Source organism: Phocoena sinus, chromosome X, assembly GCF_008692025.1.
Source record: "Phocoena sinus isolate mPhoSin1 chromosome X, mPhoSin1.pri, whole genome shotgun sequence".
Classification (NCBI taxonomy): Eukaryota; Metazoa; Chordata; class Mammalia; order Artiodactyla; family Phocoenidae; genus Phocoena; species Phocoena sinus.
Genome location: NC_045784.1, coordinates 42,743,839 through 42,761,275, shown reverse-complemented (window position 1 = coordinate 42,761,275; position 17,437 = coordinate 42,743,839). Strand labels below are relative to the sequence as shown.

The 17,437-nt window shown below is 43.5% G+C and overlaps 1 protein-coding gene across 1 annotated transcript in view; it reads right to left on the bottom strand.

Moving 5' to 3' along the window:
* Positions 1–1,871: 1,871 nt before the first annotated feature.
* LOC116747070 (CXXC-type zinc finger protein 1-like) overlaps positions 1,872–17,437 on the bottom strand; it is a 28,468-nt gene continuing 12,902 nt past the window's right edge. Inside the window, exons 3-11 of the mRNA XM_032618897.1 lie at positions 6,704–6,894; positions 4,996–5,110; positions 4,706–4,869; positions 4,118–4,325; positions 3,906–4,016; positions 3,533–3,582; positions 3,221–3,317; positions 2,116–2,268; positions 1,872–2,018 (exon numbers count right to left, since the gene is read on the bottom strand). Coding sequence (XP_032474788.1) covers positions 1,872–2,018; positions 2,116–2,268; positions 3,221–3,317; positions 3,533–3,582; positions 3,906–4,016; positions 4,118–4,325; positions 4,706–4,869; positions 4,996–5,110; positions 6,704–6,894 — 1,236 coding nt within the window. The remainder of the gene's footprint in view (positions 2,019–2,115; positions 2,269–3,220; positions 3,318–3,532; positions 3,583–3,905; positions 4,017–4,117; positions 4,326–4,705; positions 4,870–4,995; positions 5,111–6,703; positions 6,895–17,437) is intronic.

Here is a 17,437-nt window from a genome sequence, read left to right as displayed (position 1 = left end):
CGAGAATATAGTTTCTTCTCTTATATCCATGAAAGTTTTACAAAATTCAGTTGAGTAATCTGGCCCACAGAGAAAATCTTGAGTAATGTTTACAAGTTCAGATCCAACAGGCTACATTCTCTGATCACAGTAAAACCATAATTACAAAAAAAGAAAGAAAAGATAACCAAACTACTTTAACCAGTTAGAAACTAAGAAACGTTCCTCAATAGCTAGGATCAAAGCGAGAAATCAATTCTGAAGTTGCACCTTTCATACCAGAGTTTATGAGACACAGCTACATTTAGAAAAAAGTGTATAGTCTCAAATCCTTTACTATTAAAAAAAAGCCTGGGAAACCAAAAAATAATCGTTAGGAATTTGACTCAAGAAGGTAGAAAAAGAACAAAATGAAGCAAACACATAGAAAAATGAAACACAAAACAAAAAAATCAAGGTGGCAGTTAATAAAAGCTTAAGTACATAAAGCTTAAGTAAAGTACATAAATATAAATTTAGGGAGTATAAATAAAACAAAAGGGTAAGCCTTTCTAATAATTGACTATATGGCTTAGCTCCTGGAAAATCTGATGAAGTTTAAAAGAAAAAAAGTACAATACTAGTAATAAAAAAGGAGATATTGCACCAGATACGTAGTGCATTAGAGAACTAATATACTAGTTATCGTGGAATATGAGGTTTAAGTCTAGAGCAACATACTTAAACATTTAGGTGAAATATGTGAGTCCCCGGGGAAAAGTATAACAGTGAAAATTAATGAAAATATCCCTAAGGGGCCCGTGAATATAAAAAGAATAGGAAGAGTAGTTCAAGTCCATCATTTGAGACATACCAGTACCCACAGGCAGCACTGCTTGACACACCTCTACTGGCACAGGAGGCCTGGCTGGGGCTGGCAAAGGCAGATGTGGCAGAGGTCCCAGTCCTCTTCCGGCAACCCTATAGGCTTGAAATGGGCAGAGCCAGCTGGAAAGGGCAGACCCAGAGCAGGGTAGTGGGAGGAGGAGGACAGGACAGGATGGGCAGGTTTGCGGGGGAGACAGATAGACCAGGACTCGACTGGCAGGGGCCAAGGCTGACAGAAAAGGCTGGGACCTCATGGTATGGTAAAGGGTGGACCAAGGTGGGTGGGGGCAGGGACATAATTGCTATGACACCCTGGACTCTCCTCAGTGTCCCAAAGTGGAATCACCAAGGAGGACTATCCCACACTCACCGATTCCCTCCATTGCAACGTTTCCCCAGCACCTCTGGCCTGGGGAATATTAACAATTATACAGAAGTTGGTCAAGGTACACTAATCAGGTGCCAACTACATATTTGATGGACTGGGATGGGGGACTTAGGAGAACAAGAGTCACTGGCATTCCCTTCATAAGATCACATCTCCGTTGACAGAAGAGGATGCACCGAGCACAGTGGGCATCACAGGCACCCCCAAATGTGCACTGTAGCCCACCCCGCAAGTAAAGCTGCACTGTCACCCACCACCACTGGAGGTTCGGAATTGGGTTTGTGGCCAGAGAGAACGGCTTAGGGGCCACCAGAGGATATTAAAATCTCTTGTTCTAAAGTTTTTAAACAAAACTCAGGATGGTGGGAGATGAGGGCAGGGCAGATCTCCTGACCGCACCCAGATTCAGGAAAGAAAGAGACAGGGGATACAGGAACGGACAGAAAGAGGGGGATTTTGAGGACCACCCCACCTCAAGGAGGCGTAGACCGAGACAGGAGACTAAATGGGGAGCAGAGAAGCACAGAGAAACTCTGAGATGCCCTGAGAAATATATTAGAGCAACAGGTGTGTGAGGAATTCGTAGAGTGTCTCCCTTGCACAGGGTGTTGAGTACAGGACCTCAGCTGAGCAGAGCTCAGCTGTCTACTCTGGAGCGTAGGTCAGTGGTGAGCGGGTCATGCTGGATTGTCTGATGAAGCATCAGGGCCAGCAGCCCTGCCCGATTCTTCATGGCTGTGCGCACCTTGTGCTCCTGCTCAACCAGCTCTTCCAGCTTGAGCAACTGTGGGGGGCAAGCATGAGAAGGGGCTTCTAGGATTCCATCCCGCCTCTCAGCCCCTAAGGGGCATACCATGTAACGTACCATGTAACGTACGTACCATGCGCACGCGCTCTAGGTCCACCTCGGCACGTCTCAGCTTCTCCCAGCAGTAGTGGTGACTGCACAAGCGTTTGGGGAGGCAACAGAAATTATCGGTGGGCTCAAAGACGTTTTTCACTAGTGGGCAACCGCACACTTCTTCATCCAGTACCTGGGGGAAGAATGAAAGATGATGAGGTACGTGAAGGGTGGCAAATGGAGGGTGATCAGGCAGGCAGGATGCAAGGAAGAGGGGAAGAGAGGGCAGGCAGGCAGGAAGGAGAGGAATGCGGAGTGGTGACCTAGCAGGGGCGAAGAGAGGAATTCAGTGATTAGGTAAAGAAGAGGGGGCCAAAGGGGGATGATCAATCATGGAGAATGGAGGAAGAAGTTAAGCAGGGATGTAGGAATGGAGGTGATCAGGCAGGAAGGACGGAAGAACAGAAAGAGATCAAACAGGAAGGAGAGGAAGGATGGAGGGGAGGTCTGACAGGGAGAAGTAGATGAATGAGGGTTGGTAAAGCATGGGGGAGGTGAGGAATAAGGCTGGGAGGGTGAAAGGGATGGGGACTGATCAAACAGGGAAGAAGAAGGGATTTAGGAGATGACAAGCAGTGAGAAGGCGATTGGGGAAGTGAGGCAGGGAGAATAAGAATGGAAGGAAGTCAGCAAGTGAGAAGAGAGGAATTGAGGGTAACCATGCAGGGAGAGAGGGGGGATTGTGGGGTGGTCAGGCAGGGGCTAGGAAAAGAAGGGAGATGAGCAAGCAAGGAGAAGGGAAGAATGGGGAATGGTTGTGCAGTGAGGAGCAGAGGAACGGAGGCTGGTCAGGCAGAGGGAGAGAGAAATGTTGGCCTGCGGGGTCAGGCAAGGAGATTATGAATAAATAAACAGGCAGAGAGAAAAGTAAAACTAGAAAGTGATTGGGCAGTGAGGAGGGGGATGTAGGGGAGGTCAGGAAAGGAGGAGGGGATACATAGGGATTGGTCAGGAGGTAAGAAGGCAGTCACGCAGAAGGAAGAAGGAATAGGAGGCAATCAAGCACTGGAGGACGAGAGGAAGGTGGTCAGGTAGGGAGAAGGGGAGGAATGGAGGGCGATGAGGTAGAGAAAGAAAAGTCTCACCTTGGGGTCCTTCGAGTGCTCAGGGCATAGCACCTGGAGTCGCTTACAGTAGCTCTTACTCCATGGGTCGTAAACATCACAGAAGAGCCTTGTGGCTCTGGGGACAGGTGAAAGTGAGGTGCTAAGGGTCAGGAGGAGGGTGGTCCCACCCTGAACCCTGCCCACACTTTGTCCCCAACCCCACCTACACCCTGCCGCTAATCTGCCCACCTCTGTCTCTGAGCCTACCCACATCCTGCCCTTGATCTTGCCCACCCTGCTCCTGACCTCGTCCACATCGTGCCTTTGACCCTGAGTAGCACTCACACTCACCCCTCAATGCGAGTGGGGTACATGGACGTGAAGGGCGATTTGCGCTCATACTGGGGAAAAAAGAGTACAAATGGGAGGAACGATAGACACACACTGCGTGACCTCCCATGAAAAAGCCCCAAACAACACATTTGCTCGCTGTGGACCCTACGCTCCTGTCTGCTCAGCCATGTCCCCCCCTCACCAGTGGCTGATGCCCAAATCTTGGCCCCTTTACTGGGGATGGAAGAAAAGCACAAATGGGTAGAGCCATGGATGTGTGTTGTATTCTCTTCTACAACAAATACCCGGGCACCAAACCTGCCCCCCTCCTCATGGACCCCACCCAGCCAAAAACATCCTTGCCCCATCTTCCCCCAGCCAATGCTCCAACCTTGGCGAAGCAGTGCTCCATGTGGCGCAGGGCAACCTGCATTTTGATGGGTTGCCCGCAGGAGACACAGAAGATCTGCAGGTTGATGCTGTTCCTGCCACGTTTGTCACTCTGCATAGGACAGTAGAAGGGCCAGTAAAGCAGTGCAGGGTGGGGACGGCAGGGCAAGATATCAGGCACCTTTCTGCTCCACCCCACGCATTCCCACTCACCTCTTCATCTTTGCACACAGGCTGCTGCTTGCCACGCTGAATGATGGCCTCAAGTTCATGGAAATGGCACTCTATGTCCTTCAGGCGGGTGTGGGTGTCCTGCTGTTCACGGTGGATGCGCTCGAGCATTTTCTTGCCATGCTCCTCAGCAACGCAAGGGCTCTTCTGCCACTGCTGGATGCGCTTGGGCAGGATCGCATAGATGCGGCTGGAAGGGGAGACAGCAAGAATGGAATGCGTATGTGGGGGCATCAAAATAAGAAGAAATGGATGAGTGACCGAATGGTGGATGTTTAGGATAATGAATGGTAGATGAGTGAATGTTGGTGAATGCGTGCTTGGATGGTGGATGGTTGGGTGGATGGCTAGACAGCTGGGTGGGTAAGTCACTGTTGAGGGTGAATGAGTGGGTTGGTGGATAGAATGTGGATGGGTGGTTCAGCGGGTTGGTGGATGTAAGGGTGGATGGACAGGTGGGTGAGTGGACGAGTGGTGGAGGATACATAGGTAGCGGGGTAGATGGACTTACAGCTGGCATAGATCATGCCCTACTTTATTCCCTGTTGCTTAACCTCCAGGTGCACTCACTCAGCTGCCAGCTTCATGCCACAGTCGTCCGAGCAGTACTTGGAGCCTGGCCGGGTGGGGTGCACACAGCCAGGTCCCAGGCACTGCCGCAGTGAGGCTGGGTGCTCGGCATCTGACTGCTCTGGGTCTTCTGACTTTTCCATGAGCTTCTGCTGCTTCTCCTTCTGTGAGACAAGAGTGGTCAAAGCAGGGGCAGGGGAATCAGTGTCAGCCCCCTAACCCTGTACTACTACCTTGCATTCTGCCCCCAACCTCTGCCTCCATGCCCCCCATTCCACCATTTCTGTCACCTTCCACTCCACTTTTTTCTTCAAATTCTTCCTTTTCTTCGTATCCATTGCCTGCTTCTGCAGTGCAGAATCTAGGAATGGGAAGTCCTCAGTGTCATTCATCCAGGGCTGTAGGCTAGAAAAATGCTGACAGGTCTCCCCAATTTGTTTCTTAAATGATCGCTGGACACTCCGTGCCTCCTCTCTCTTCATTGCTGAGCCTCCCTGCCTTCAATGTCCTTATCCTTCCACGCAGGGGCCCTGCCATACACTCATCAGGCTTTGACTGTCAAGAATCTCGTATATAAAAGTCCTGGTATAAGCTTCAGTACTGAGGCAGGTCCTTTTCAGACAACAGCTGGTGTATGGCCTCCTTTACTGCCGATGGCATTGCCCCCACCTGGTACTTCTGGGACAGCTCAGACTTCTGTAGTTGAGGCAGGTGTGATCGAGTGAGCAGTTGTCAGGGGGACTATGGCAAAGTCTCTGAGAGTATCCCAGTTAAGAACTGACGGGCAGACCCTCGCACCAGCTCCATTCCCCCAACCACCCTGTGTCCTAGATTCACCAGAGACCAGGGATTATAAGTAGCGCTCCTGTGCTGATGGAAGGAGGCCTCTGGGTCAGCACTAAGTGGGTGGGGATGGGCTCACCCTGCCCCAACACTCCTGGCCTCACCCTCTGGCCACTGTGGCTGGGGCCCACAGCACCTGCCTGGATACACTAGGTCTTGCCTGCCTGGGAATGACTGGCACCACCTGGCCCTGCTTGCCCACCTTATCCAGACACACTTGGCTAGTCCATCTGGCTGCATCTTGCCCAGTCGAATTCATAAGGCCCTGCATATCCACCCAGAAAAGCTAGACTCCACCTCCTTACACTTAGAGGGCTCAGCCTGCCTTGTCCACCCTCCAGGACACACCTGCTACCCTGCTTGCCCTACACCATGGTCCCAGACAAGCCTCCTCTGCCCAGCCGGCCCAGCCCCTCAGACATGCTCCGCCCACCTTTCTGTCCCGCCCACTCTGCCTAGTCTCTCCAGGCTCCACATGCCTGACTCTGCCTTCTTGGACACACTCTGTCTTGCCTTAAGGCTCCCAGCCCTGTGGGTCCCATGCGCTGCCAGGCCCTGCCCGCCTCCCAGACTCTCAGCCTCATATACCCCTCCCCACTTCCTGTACGTACTCTGTTCTGCCTTACCTCTCACGTGCTGAGCCATGCCAAGCCCTGCCCCCTCCCCCACTTGCACGTGCCACACTGCGCTGTCTGCCCTGACTCACTCACCTAGAATAATTTGACAGTCTTTATTCTGAAAACTACTCCTACCTGAACCCAGTAACGCCTACTAAAATATATAAATATACAAATGTTTTTAAATGTTTGTGTGCATTTGCACACACACGCAAATCATTACTCTCAAAGATTAAAAGAGCAAGCACACACACAAAGAATACACACGTTTTGGTTAAGACAGTTATCAACCAGAGAACACATACTAGTTTCGAGCTACAGATGCAATATTAATAAAAACTCACCCTGGCCTTAGTCTTAAAGGAAGTCTGAACACTTTCCAATGAATAAGCATCACACAGGGCACAGATAAGTTGCGTTAGAAACAAAAGCCTTAACTTTTGAAAATTGAAAAGGCATTTCTAAACTCTTGGTAAAAAAAATAATAACGGAAATTAGAAAATACTTAGAGCTTAACGAAAACGAAAACAATACATACCCATCTGTGGTCTCAGCTGACAATATAAGAAGACAGAAAATAATGATCTGAGCGCTCAACTCAAATTCGAACAAGTCCCCATACTGACTCCAAAGACACCCGTTATCAACCCCCAAATCCCCTTGGACGACCCCGTCACCCGCCCCTCCGTCTTCAATGCCCTCACAAGATACCTCGGCGCCCGGAAGGCGCTACACGGAGGAGGGCTTCAAGGCAGCTGAGGTAAAAACGGCAGCAAAGCGACTTCCGGTCCGATATAGATCTTAGCGCCACCCCTTCCCGAAGTGTTTGCACTTGCTCCAGACCCTTAATAACGGAGCTGCTGTACAGCCCAAAGTTTGAAACAAATGGTTACAGAGAAACCATAGTTACGTGCACGCTGTTCTGTGCGCCATGAAGGATACACTTGTTTCTTTTGACACCAGCGCCTCACTGCTTCACACATCAGAGGATCTTCACCGCATTATTGTATGTGGCAGGAAAACTGATCCCTTTATCATTTCCAATTATTTTGAATAATTTCATATTAGTACCATTTTACTATCTGCTATTTAAATCATGAGGTAGGCAATGAGAAAAACAAAGAAAAACAAGTAAATCAGCTTTTAGAAGTCGAGAAAGTAGAAAAAGATTTATGGAAAGGCAGGAAAAATAGAAAGAAAAATGTAAGAAGGTAGTAATAAGTTCATATTTGAAATTTATACTTTATTACATAATCAGTAATAAAAAATTGTTAATGGGGTAAACTCTCCAGTTAAAGTCAGAGATTGTCATTTTGGATGAAAATTAACAAGTCTAGCCATATGCTGTTTATGCCAAACCTGGCAAATCATAAGGATACAGAAACGTTTGAAATAAAAGGATGGAAGGAAATTTGTCAGGTACATGCTAATCAAAATAAAGCAAGGTCAATTATATTAATATCAGACTAAAAATACTAAGACAAAAAGTATTAATTGGGGTTCAAAGGGTCATTCTATAATGATTTGATTCACCATGAACATGTAAAAACTCCAATCTTATATAATACATGATTAAAATGATGTAAAATGGAAATAAAGAAAAATATATTAGTAAAAGTAAAACAAAAGTAAAATAGAAAAAAACATTATCATTGTGAAAGATTACAATCACACTGCTCACCTTTCAGGACTCAGCTTTGGCATCACCATCTGGGAAGCTCTCTCTGCTTCCTTTCCATCTGGATGACCAGCCTCTCTTCTGAATGAATTTGTGGACATAATTATATAGCAAGAATGTTTCTTTTATTTTAATCTTGAAATTAAGAAGTAAATGGAGGCATTGTCTGAACCCCTCACACCTGTTTTGTCACACCCATCTTCCTCAACTAGAAATGAAGGCAGGGACAACGTTGGTCTTGCTCACTACTGGTTGCGCAGTGCCCAGCTTACACATGACACACAAGAGTGTCCAGTAGCCACTGATGATCAGGTGCCTTGCCTGGTGTTGTTGCAAAGTGGCAAATTACTGCAATTTACCTGGCTGCATATTATTCCTTGAAGATAAGAGCAAATAAATGCTGTAATTTACACTAAAGTTGCATCTAACTAGTCATCATGTAGAAAAGCAAAGTTCAAAAATATTAAGATGTTGCTGTTAAGAAGCTATTGTCCTGGTTCGAGCCTAGCCTCTAAAGAGAGTATCCTGTAGTGGAATAACTGAGGACATGGAAAGGAGACGTGACCCATGAGCCCCCCCCCCCCGCAAACTGGGGGCTGGCGAATAAGCCAGAACTGCAAACAGTCCTGATTGCTTTGAGCCCCCCCACCGCCCGGCAAACCGGGGGCATGCGAATAAGCCAGAGCTGTGAACAGTCCTGAATGCTTTGAGCCCCCCCGCACCCCGCAAACCGGGAGCCTGCGAAGAAGCATTGAGTGCTTTGGGCACTGATCCATGAGATGTCCTCAGTATAATCAGAATGGTGGGAACGCAAGGAAATGTCCTTGTGCTACTTCAGTATAATCAAAATAATGGTGGGAACTTTGTGGTGCTTTTGTGCTCAAGGACGAAGCACGGCATGTTTTCAAGAAAGCCAATTATTGCTTGTATAATTAATAAAAACGTTGGTTGCTGCTTTGGCATTTCTGAAATGTTAAGAAAACAAGTCTTAAAATGTAAACGTAGATAACGCTTTAATAAAAGCTATCACAGCAGGACAGACGGCGCTGTTTTGCCTGAGCGAGTGGCAGCCCTCTACTGCTGTGCTTCGGCACAATTCATCCCTTGTGATGAGCTTACTTTCGGCCCTGTCATAAGATAAACTACAACATTTGGCACCCGAACAGGGACTTGAAGGTAAGTAATCTCGTGATCACGGGACCGAAGGGGAAATTGGTCCGCTCAGAGTAAGCGAAACCTTCGGCAACAGTAGAGTAACTGTAATGGGGAATTCTCATTCAGTAGAATTTCAATACATTAGACTCCTGAAACAGTTATTACGGAGTTCAGGAGTGAAGGTGAAACCAGAATCTTTTGATGAATTGTTTGCGCTGGTACGTAACATTGTTACTGGTTTCAATCTACTGGTCATAACCAGTTGAATTTAAAAGTTTGGAAACAGGTTATGCGAGCCTTAAGAAGAGCTCATCAGCATGGAGACCCTATATCTGTCCGTGTTTGGTCTCTTTGTAAATTAATTTCCCTTGCCCTGGAACCATTACAATCTGAGACAAAAAGTGAAAATGGGGCGCGCCCTCAGCGTCCGAGTTCTGCTCCCGATCATTCTGCTGCTTTTCGTACTCTGTTTCGTGAGTCTCCTATAGAGGATCTTCCTCCACCTCCCCTTGTGTCTGAGACAGGAGAGGATTTTTCAGATTCCAGTGATGAAGGGGCTTTTTCTGATGATGATAAAGGTTAGGAACAGACTAACAAACAAAATGAGATGCCACTCTCTCAACAGAATGAGATTTCTGATATACTTTCAAAGTTAAAAAATTTAATGGTTAAATTGAAAAAAAATAAAAATAATGCTACCACTCCCTCATATCAGGAGCCATGTCCTACTATTCCTTCGGCTCCTCCCCTTATCCTGTTGGAGCCTCTCGTCAGTTTCGCTTTCCTCTAAAACCTGAATCTAATAGACTATTGTTGGAAGAAGAGATGAATAAGGAAGAAAAGCAATATTCTGAACCATTTTTTGCTTTCCCTATTATTAGACAAGCTATGCCTACTAATGATCAATTTCCAAATGGTTATATAAATGTTAAGTATAACCCTCATGATGTAAAAATTTTTTAAATGCTAAAAAAGCTATTAATGCATATGGGATGCATTCTAATTATGTTCAAGGTCTTTTGTCTAGGTATGCTTCCAAAAATATATTAATTCCACAGGATTGAAAGGCGCTTGCCAAGACTGCTACTTGGTGGAAAGAAGAAGGCACCTCCATTGACCTGGGGGCAAATGAAAAAGTTTGCAGGCACTGCTAAAAATCTTGTCATTTCACAGGGTAAACCTCTCACTAGAACCAGTCTTTTGTGGCTATGTTGGCAATGTTGTCTACACAGGTAATAAACATATCAGCCAATGAGATAAATTGTACTAACCATACTTATTGGACTTATATTCCTGACCCTCCTCTTAATATGGGGGTTACCTGGTGGGATGCCCCAATTCTTGTATATGTAAATGAGTCTGGATGGTTGCCTGGTCCTTTTGATGATAGAGGCCCTTTGAAGCCGGAAGAAGAAAAAAAGTAATAGAGAATTACACGGTGGGTGTTAATGGACCTCCTATTTGTATGGGAAAGGGAGATCATTGCCTTAAAATGAATTATCAGGCATGGTTAAGTGCTGTCAAAAATGAAAGCAGATATCATGGGTTATATCTTTTGAGTGCTTATAGTTTTAAAAGTTCTAATTCCACTCTTAATGAAAATGTTTCCGCACCTTACTTGCCTCCATGCCAGGTGCCTCTTGTGGACCGATTATCGGATTGGGTCCATTGGACTTGATGCCCAGGAGAAATGGCTTGGGTTCTTGTTAATACTTCTTGGGGAAGCGTCATTGATTGGAGCCCTTTTGGCTCTGCCCGAGGAAAAAGGGGTCTGAAGAATTTACACTGGCATAGAGAAGATAACACTATTTATAGCAATACTATTAATGATACCATACTATGGCATGCAGGAGGGTTTTCTCCTCCTGGTCCTCATTTAAATGGATATCCTATCCAAAAGGATTTGTGGAAGCTTATGACAGCTTTGAAAAAGATTAATGCTTGGGTAGGACATATGGTTAACAAATCTGGAAATCATAGTTTGACTTTTCATGAAAATGTTACTCGATATACTCGTAGTTGTGTGAAATTACCTTATATATTGTTAAAGGGACCAGCTGTATGGAATGAGACTCAAGGTATTATAATGGGTAAAAATTGCTCTCTGTATACCTGCATTAACTCTAGTATATCTTTTATCATATCTACTGAAAGTTTGTATATCTTACGAGCTCGGACAGGTCTTTGGCTTCCTGTCAATCTTGGAAGGGAATGGCAGGAATCTCTTCCTATGGCTGTTTTGCAATATTTAGCTGATGCATTAAAAAGAAGTAAAAGATTTGTAGGAATGTTGATTGCAGCTGTCATGGGTATTATAGCCATAACAGCTTCTACTGCAGGATTGCTAATGCTCATTATAATAATAATCATATGTTTAATTGTAGTCTGATGACTAGTGAAACCTACCCGCCATGCACCATCGCAACAAGCTGCTGTGTTTTCCTTGATGCTGCACAAGCTGCAAAATAATTCCATGTAGTTTAGTACCGAGAGTAATGCTGCCGTGTTCTCCTTGATGCTACAAAAATTATAAAACAAAAAGGGGGAAATGTAGTGGGATAACTGAGGACATGGAAAGGAGACATGACCCATGAGGCCCCCCCGCAGCAAACTGGGGACTGGCGGATAAGCCAGAGCTGTGAACAGTCCTGAATGCTTTGAGCCCCCCCGCCACCCCCGCCCCGGCAAACCGGGAGCCTGCGAAGAAGCATTCAGTGCTTTGGGCACTGATCCATGAGATGTCCTCAATATAATCAGAGTGGTGGGAACTCAAGGAAATGTCCTTGTGCTACTTCAGTATAATCAAAATAATGGTGGGAACTTTGTGGTGCTTTTGTGCTCAAGGACGAAGCACGGCATGTTTTCAAGAAAGCCAATTATTGCTTGTATAATTAATAAAAACGTTGGTTGCTGCTTTGGCATTTCTGAAATGTTAAGAAAACAAGTCTTAAAATGTAAACGTAGATAACGCTTTAATAAAAGCTATCACAGCAGGACAGACGGCGCTGTTTTGCCTGAGCGAGTGGCAGCCCTCTACTGCTGTGCTTCGGCACAATTCATCCCTTGTGATGAGCTTACTTTCGGCCCTGTCATAAGATGAATTACAACAGTATCCCCTACTAAATCTTTACAGTTTTTATCAAATCCAGTTTAGGGATTGGGGTAAGGGGTGAGAAATTCGAGCTGAACTAAGAAGCAGTCTGTGAGCTCTAAAGAAAGCATTACTACCTCTCTATGGCTGTGAATGTTTATAAGCACTACTTGTTTTGTCCCAGCTAAACTTTTAACTTCCCTTTGAGTTATTTTTCATCACTGTGGCTCATTCAAAGAATCTCGGACAGCGTTTTGCTCTTCACCTCTGACTTCAGACCTACTTCTCCAATATCTCCTGTCTCTTTACTGCTGATTTCTTTCATCGCCAGTTCCAAAGCCCTAGTTCAGGTTTCCTTTATTTTACATTATAATGAACTCCCACCTCTGAGATGTGGCTGGCTAATCCACTTTGCCTCCAGGGTTGTCTTCCCAAAGGGCCACAGATGAAAAAATTATGTCACCATTCTCCTTGGGAATCTTCCCTGGATTCCCAGGGTATTCAGAATCAGTTCTCCACTCTATGGTGTGCCCATCAAAGTTCTCTATGACAGGACCCCACTTTCCTGTGATAGACAAATCCTCTTCCCAGGCCCTCCAGGTGTCAAACACTCAGGACATCCTGGATAGTCACTCTCTTGTCAATGCAGCATGGGCTTCCACATTCCAGGCCTTTGCTCAGGCTTGTCCTTCTCTTTTGCTTAGTCCTGCTCACCCTTCAAGACTCAGCTTTGGCATCACCATCTGGGAAGTTCCCTCTACTTCCTTTCCAACCAAGTGACCTGCTTCTCTTCTAAATGCACTTGTGGAAATAGTTATAATAGTGAGTGCTGTTCCTCTTTTTTTAACCTTGGAATTATAAAGGATGGGGGAGAGTTGCCTGTACTTGTCTGTTTTGTATTTGTCTGCTTTTGCCTGTCAACTTTCTGTTTATCTTTCAAGGTTAAGCTCAGGTGCCTGCCCCACTGGGAAGCCTTCCCCAAACCCCTTGCTCCTCCTTGTTCAGTTTTCTCACAACACCTCTGTCATTCTGCTTTGGGTCACTGCATGGGATGCAGGTTTCTCTCCTCTACTAGACAGTTAAGGCAATGCTGGAGTGTGAATGACTCCCAGCACAGTGTTCCTACAACAGTTGTTGGTGATTCATATATTGCATGTTATAAAAACCAAAGTTTTAAGGTTTATTTTAAGAAATAGTCTTCACAAAGTGAGAGAGTGGCATGGACATATATACACTAGCAAACGTAAAATAGATAGCTAGGGGGAAGCAGCCGCATAGCACAGGGAGATCAGCTCGGTGCTTTGTGACCACATAAAGGGGTGGGATAGGGAGGGCGGGAAGGAGGGAGACGCAAGAGGGAAGAGATATGGGAACATATGTATATGTATAACTGATTCACTTTCTTATAAAGCAGAAACTAACACACCATTGTAAAGCAATTATACTCCAATAAAGATGTTAAAAAAAAAAGAAATGATAGAGAGAGTCCTGAAGGTTGAAATGAAAGGACAATAGAGAGTAACTTGAAGCCATATGAAAAAATAAAGATCTCAGTAAAGGTAAATACATGGGCAATTATAAAAGGCAGCATTTTTGTAACAACGGTGCATAACCACACTGTTTGTTTTCTACATGATTTAAGAGACTACTACATTAAAAAAAGCAATTATTAATCTAGAAGCTACTATTATTATAACTTTGGTTTGTAACTCCACATTTTGTTGTCTACATAATTTGACAGGCTAATGTATTTTAAAAAAATTATTAGCTTAAGTTTTTGAACACACAATGTATAAAGAAGTAATTTTGTGAAATCAACAACTGAAAGAGGTGGGGATGGGGCTATTAAGGGAGAAATTTGTATATGTTACTGAAATTAAGCTGGTGTAAATTCAAATTAGAGTGTAATAATGTTAGGCTGTTAAATGAAACCGCCATGGTAACCACAAAGAAAATTGCTATAAAATATACACCAAAGGAAATAAGAAAGGAATTTTAAAATTTCATTACCAAAAAAAAAACAACCCCAACAACTAAACACAAAGGAAGACAGTGTTGCAGGGAAGGAGGGACAGAAAGCTAAAAGACATACAGAAAACAAATGTCAAAATGGAAGTAAGTCCCTCCTTATCAGTAATTATTTTAATGTAAATGGATTAAACTCTCCAATCAAAAGATAGAGATTGGCAGAAAGGATTTTTTTCAAAAAAGTGATCCAACTGTATGGGGTCTACAAGAAATTCATTTTAGATCCCCGAACACTAATAGGTTGAAAGTGAAAGTATGTAAAAGGTTATTCCATGCATAATAACCAAAAGAGAGCAGGGATGGCTATACGAATATCAGACTAATAAATTTTCAGTCAAAAACTCTTGACAAGAGAAAAGGAAGGACATTATATATTAATTAAAAGTTCAAAACAGTGAGAATATATAACAATTATAAACATTTACACACCTAATAACAGACCATCAAAATATATGAAGAAAAATTGACAGAATTGAATGGAGAAATAGATAGTTCTACAATAATAGGTGGAGACTTCAACACTCTACTCGCAATAATGAATACAACAACCATACAAGAGATAACTAAGGCAACAGAGGACATGAACAACACAGTAAACAAACTCGATCTAACAGACATATACAGAACACTCTACCCACTACAGCAGAACACACATCCTTCACAAGTGTACATGGGACATATTCCACGATAGACCACATGTTAGGCCACAGATAAAATCTCAATATTTTCTAAAAGTCAGATATCATACAGAGTATCTTTTCTAAAAACAATGGGAATGGGCATCATCAGAATATCTACAAGCAACAAATGCTGGAGAGGGTGTGGAGAAAACGGAACCCTCGTGCACTGTTGGTGGGAATGTAAATTGATACAGCCGCTGTGGAGAACAGTATGGAGGTTCCTTAAAAAACAAAACATAGAATTACCATATGGTCCAGCAATCCCACTACTGAGCATATACCCAGAGAAAACCATAATTCAAAAAGACACATGCACCCCAATGTTCATTGCAGCACTATTTACAATAGCCAGGGCATGGAAGCAACCTAAATGCCCATCGACAATCTAATGGGTAAAGAAGATGTGGTACCTATATACAATGGAATATTACTCAGCCATAAAAAGGAACGAAATTGGGTAATTTGTAGAGACGTGGATGGATCTAGAGACTGTCATACAGAGTGAAGTAAGGCAGAAAGAGAGAAACAAATATCGTACATTAATGTATATATGTGGAATCTAGAAAAATGGTACAGGTGAACCGGTATACAAGGCAGAAATAGAGACACAGATGTAGAGAACAAACGTATGGACACCAAGGGAGGAAAGTGGGGTGGGGGCGGTGGTGGTGGGATGAATTGGGAGATTGGGATTGACATATATACACTAATATGTATAAAATAGATAACTAATAAGAACCTGCTGTATAAAAAATAAAATAAAATATTAAAAGAATAAAAGCAATGGGATGAAATTAGAGATCAATAACAGAAAGAAAATGGGAAATTTCAGAAATCTGTAGAAGCTAAACAACACACTTTTAAGCATCCAATGGATCAATAAAGAAATCACAAGGGAAATTAGGAAATACTTAGTGACAAATGAAAAAGAAAACATAACATAAAAAAGCTAATGGAGGACTTCCCTAATGGTGCAGTGGTTAAGAATCTGCCTGCCAGTGCAGGGGACACGGGTTCAATCCCTGGTCCAGGATGATCCCACATGCCATGGAGCAACTAACCCCATGCACCACAACTACTGAATCTGCACTCTAGAGCCCATGAGCCACAAATACTGAGCCCATGCACCACAACTACTGAAGCCCATGCACCCTAGAGCCCACATACCACAACTACTGAGCCCGCATGCTGCAACTACTGAAGCCTGGTGCCTGGAGCCCCTGCCCTGCAACAAGAGAAGCCACCACAATGAGAAGCCTGTGCACTGCAACAAAGAGTAGCCCTTGCTTGCCACAACTAGAGAAAGCCTGTGCACAGCAACGAAGACCCAACACAGCCCAAAGATAAGTAAAATTAAGAAAACGAAAAGCTTATGTGACACTGTGAAAGCAATGCTAAGGGATAATTTATAGCTATAAACACATTAAAAAACAAGAAAGATCTCAAGTCAACACCTAACTTTACAACTTAAGGAACCTGTAAAAGAGGAAAAAATTAAATCCAAAGCTAGCAGAAGGAAAGAAATAATAAAGATTAGAGATAAAATGAAATAGAGAATAGAAAAGTGATAGAAAAGCAACAAAACCCAAAGCTGATTCTTGAAAAGATCAACAAAATGGATAAACATTTAGCTAGATGGACTAAGAAAGAAACAGAGGATTCAAATTATTAAAATCAAAACTGAAAGTGAGTACGTTACTACTAATTCTACAGAAATAAAAAGAATTAAAAGAGAGTACTCTGAGCAATTGTATGCCAACAAATTGGATAACCTAAATGAAATGGACAAATTCCTAGAAAAACAAAGCCTACCAAGACTAAACCATGAAGAAATAGAAAATCTGAAGAGACCAATAATTAGTAAAAAGATTGAATTGGTAATCAAAAATCTCCCAAGAATGGAAATCTCTGGGCCTAATAGCTTTCCCAATGAATTCTACCAAACATTCAAAGAAAAACTGACATCATTCCTTCTGAAGCTTTTCAAAAAAAAATTGAAGAGTAGGGAATGTTCCCTAATTCATTCTATGAGGCCAGCCTTATGCTGATCCCAAAGCCAGACAGACACTACAAGAAAAAAAAATCAATCACAGACCCAAATCCCTCATGAACATTGATACAAAAATAGTCAACAAACCAAATTAACAGCATATTAGGATTATACAACACGATCATTATTTCTGGAATGCATGGTTGGCTCAACATGAAAACTGAACAATGTAATACACCAACTTAACAAAATGAAAGGTCGAAAAGCCAAATGGTCCTTTCAATTGATAGAGAAAAAGCATTTGACAAAATTCAACACTCTTTCATGATAAAAAAAATCAACAAACTAGGAATTGAAAGAAACTACCTCAACATAGTAAGATTGATGTATGAAAAACCCACAGAAAATACCATACTCAGTGGTAAAAGACTGAAAACTTCCTCTAAGATCAGACACAAGGCAAGGATGCCCACCTTTGCTACTTCTATTCAACATAATAGTGGAAGTCCTGACAAGAGCAATTAGGCAAGGAAAAGAAATAAAAGGCATATAAATTGGAAAAGAAGAAGTAAAATGATCTCTGTTCACAGATAATATGCTCTTATATGTAGAAAACCCTACATTCCATAGAGACACTGCAAAAAAAAACC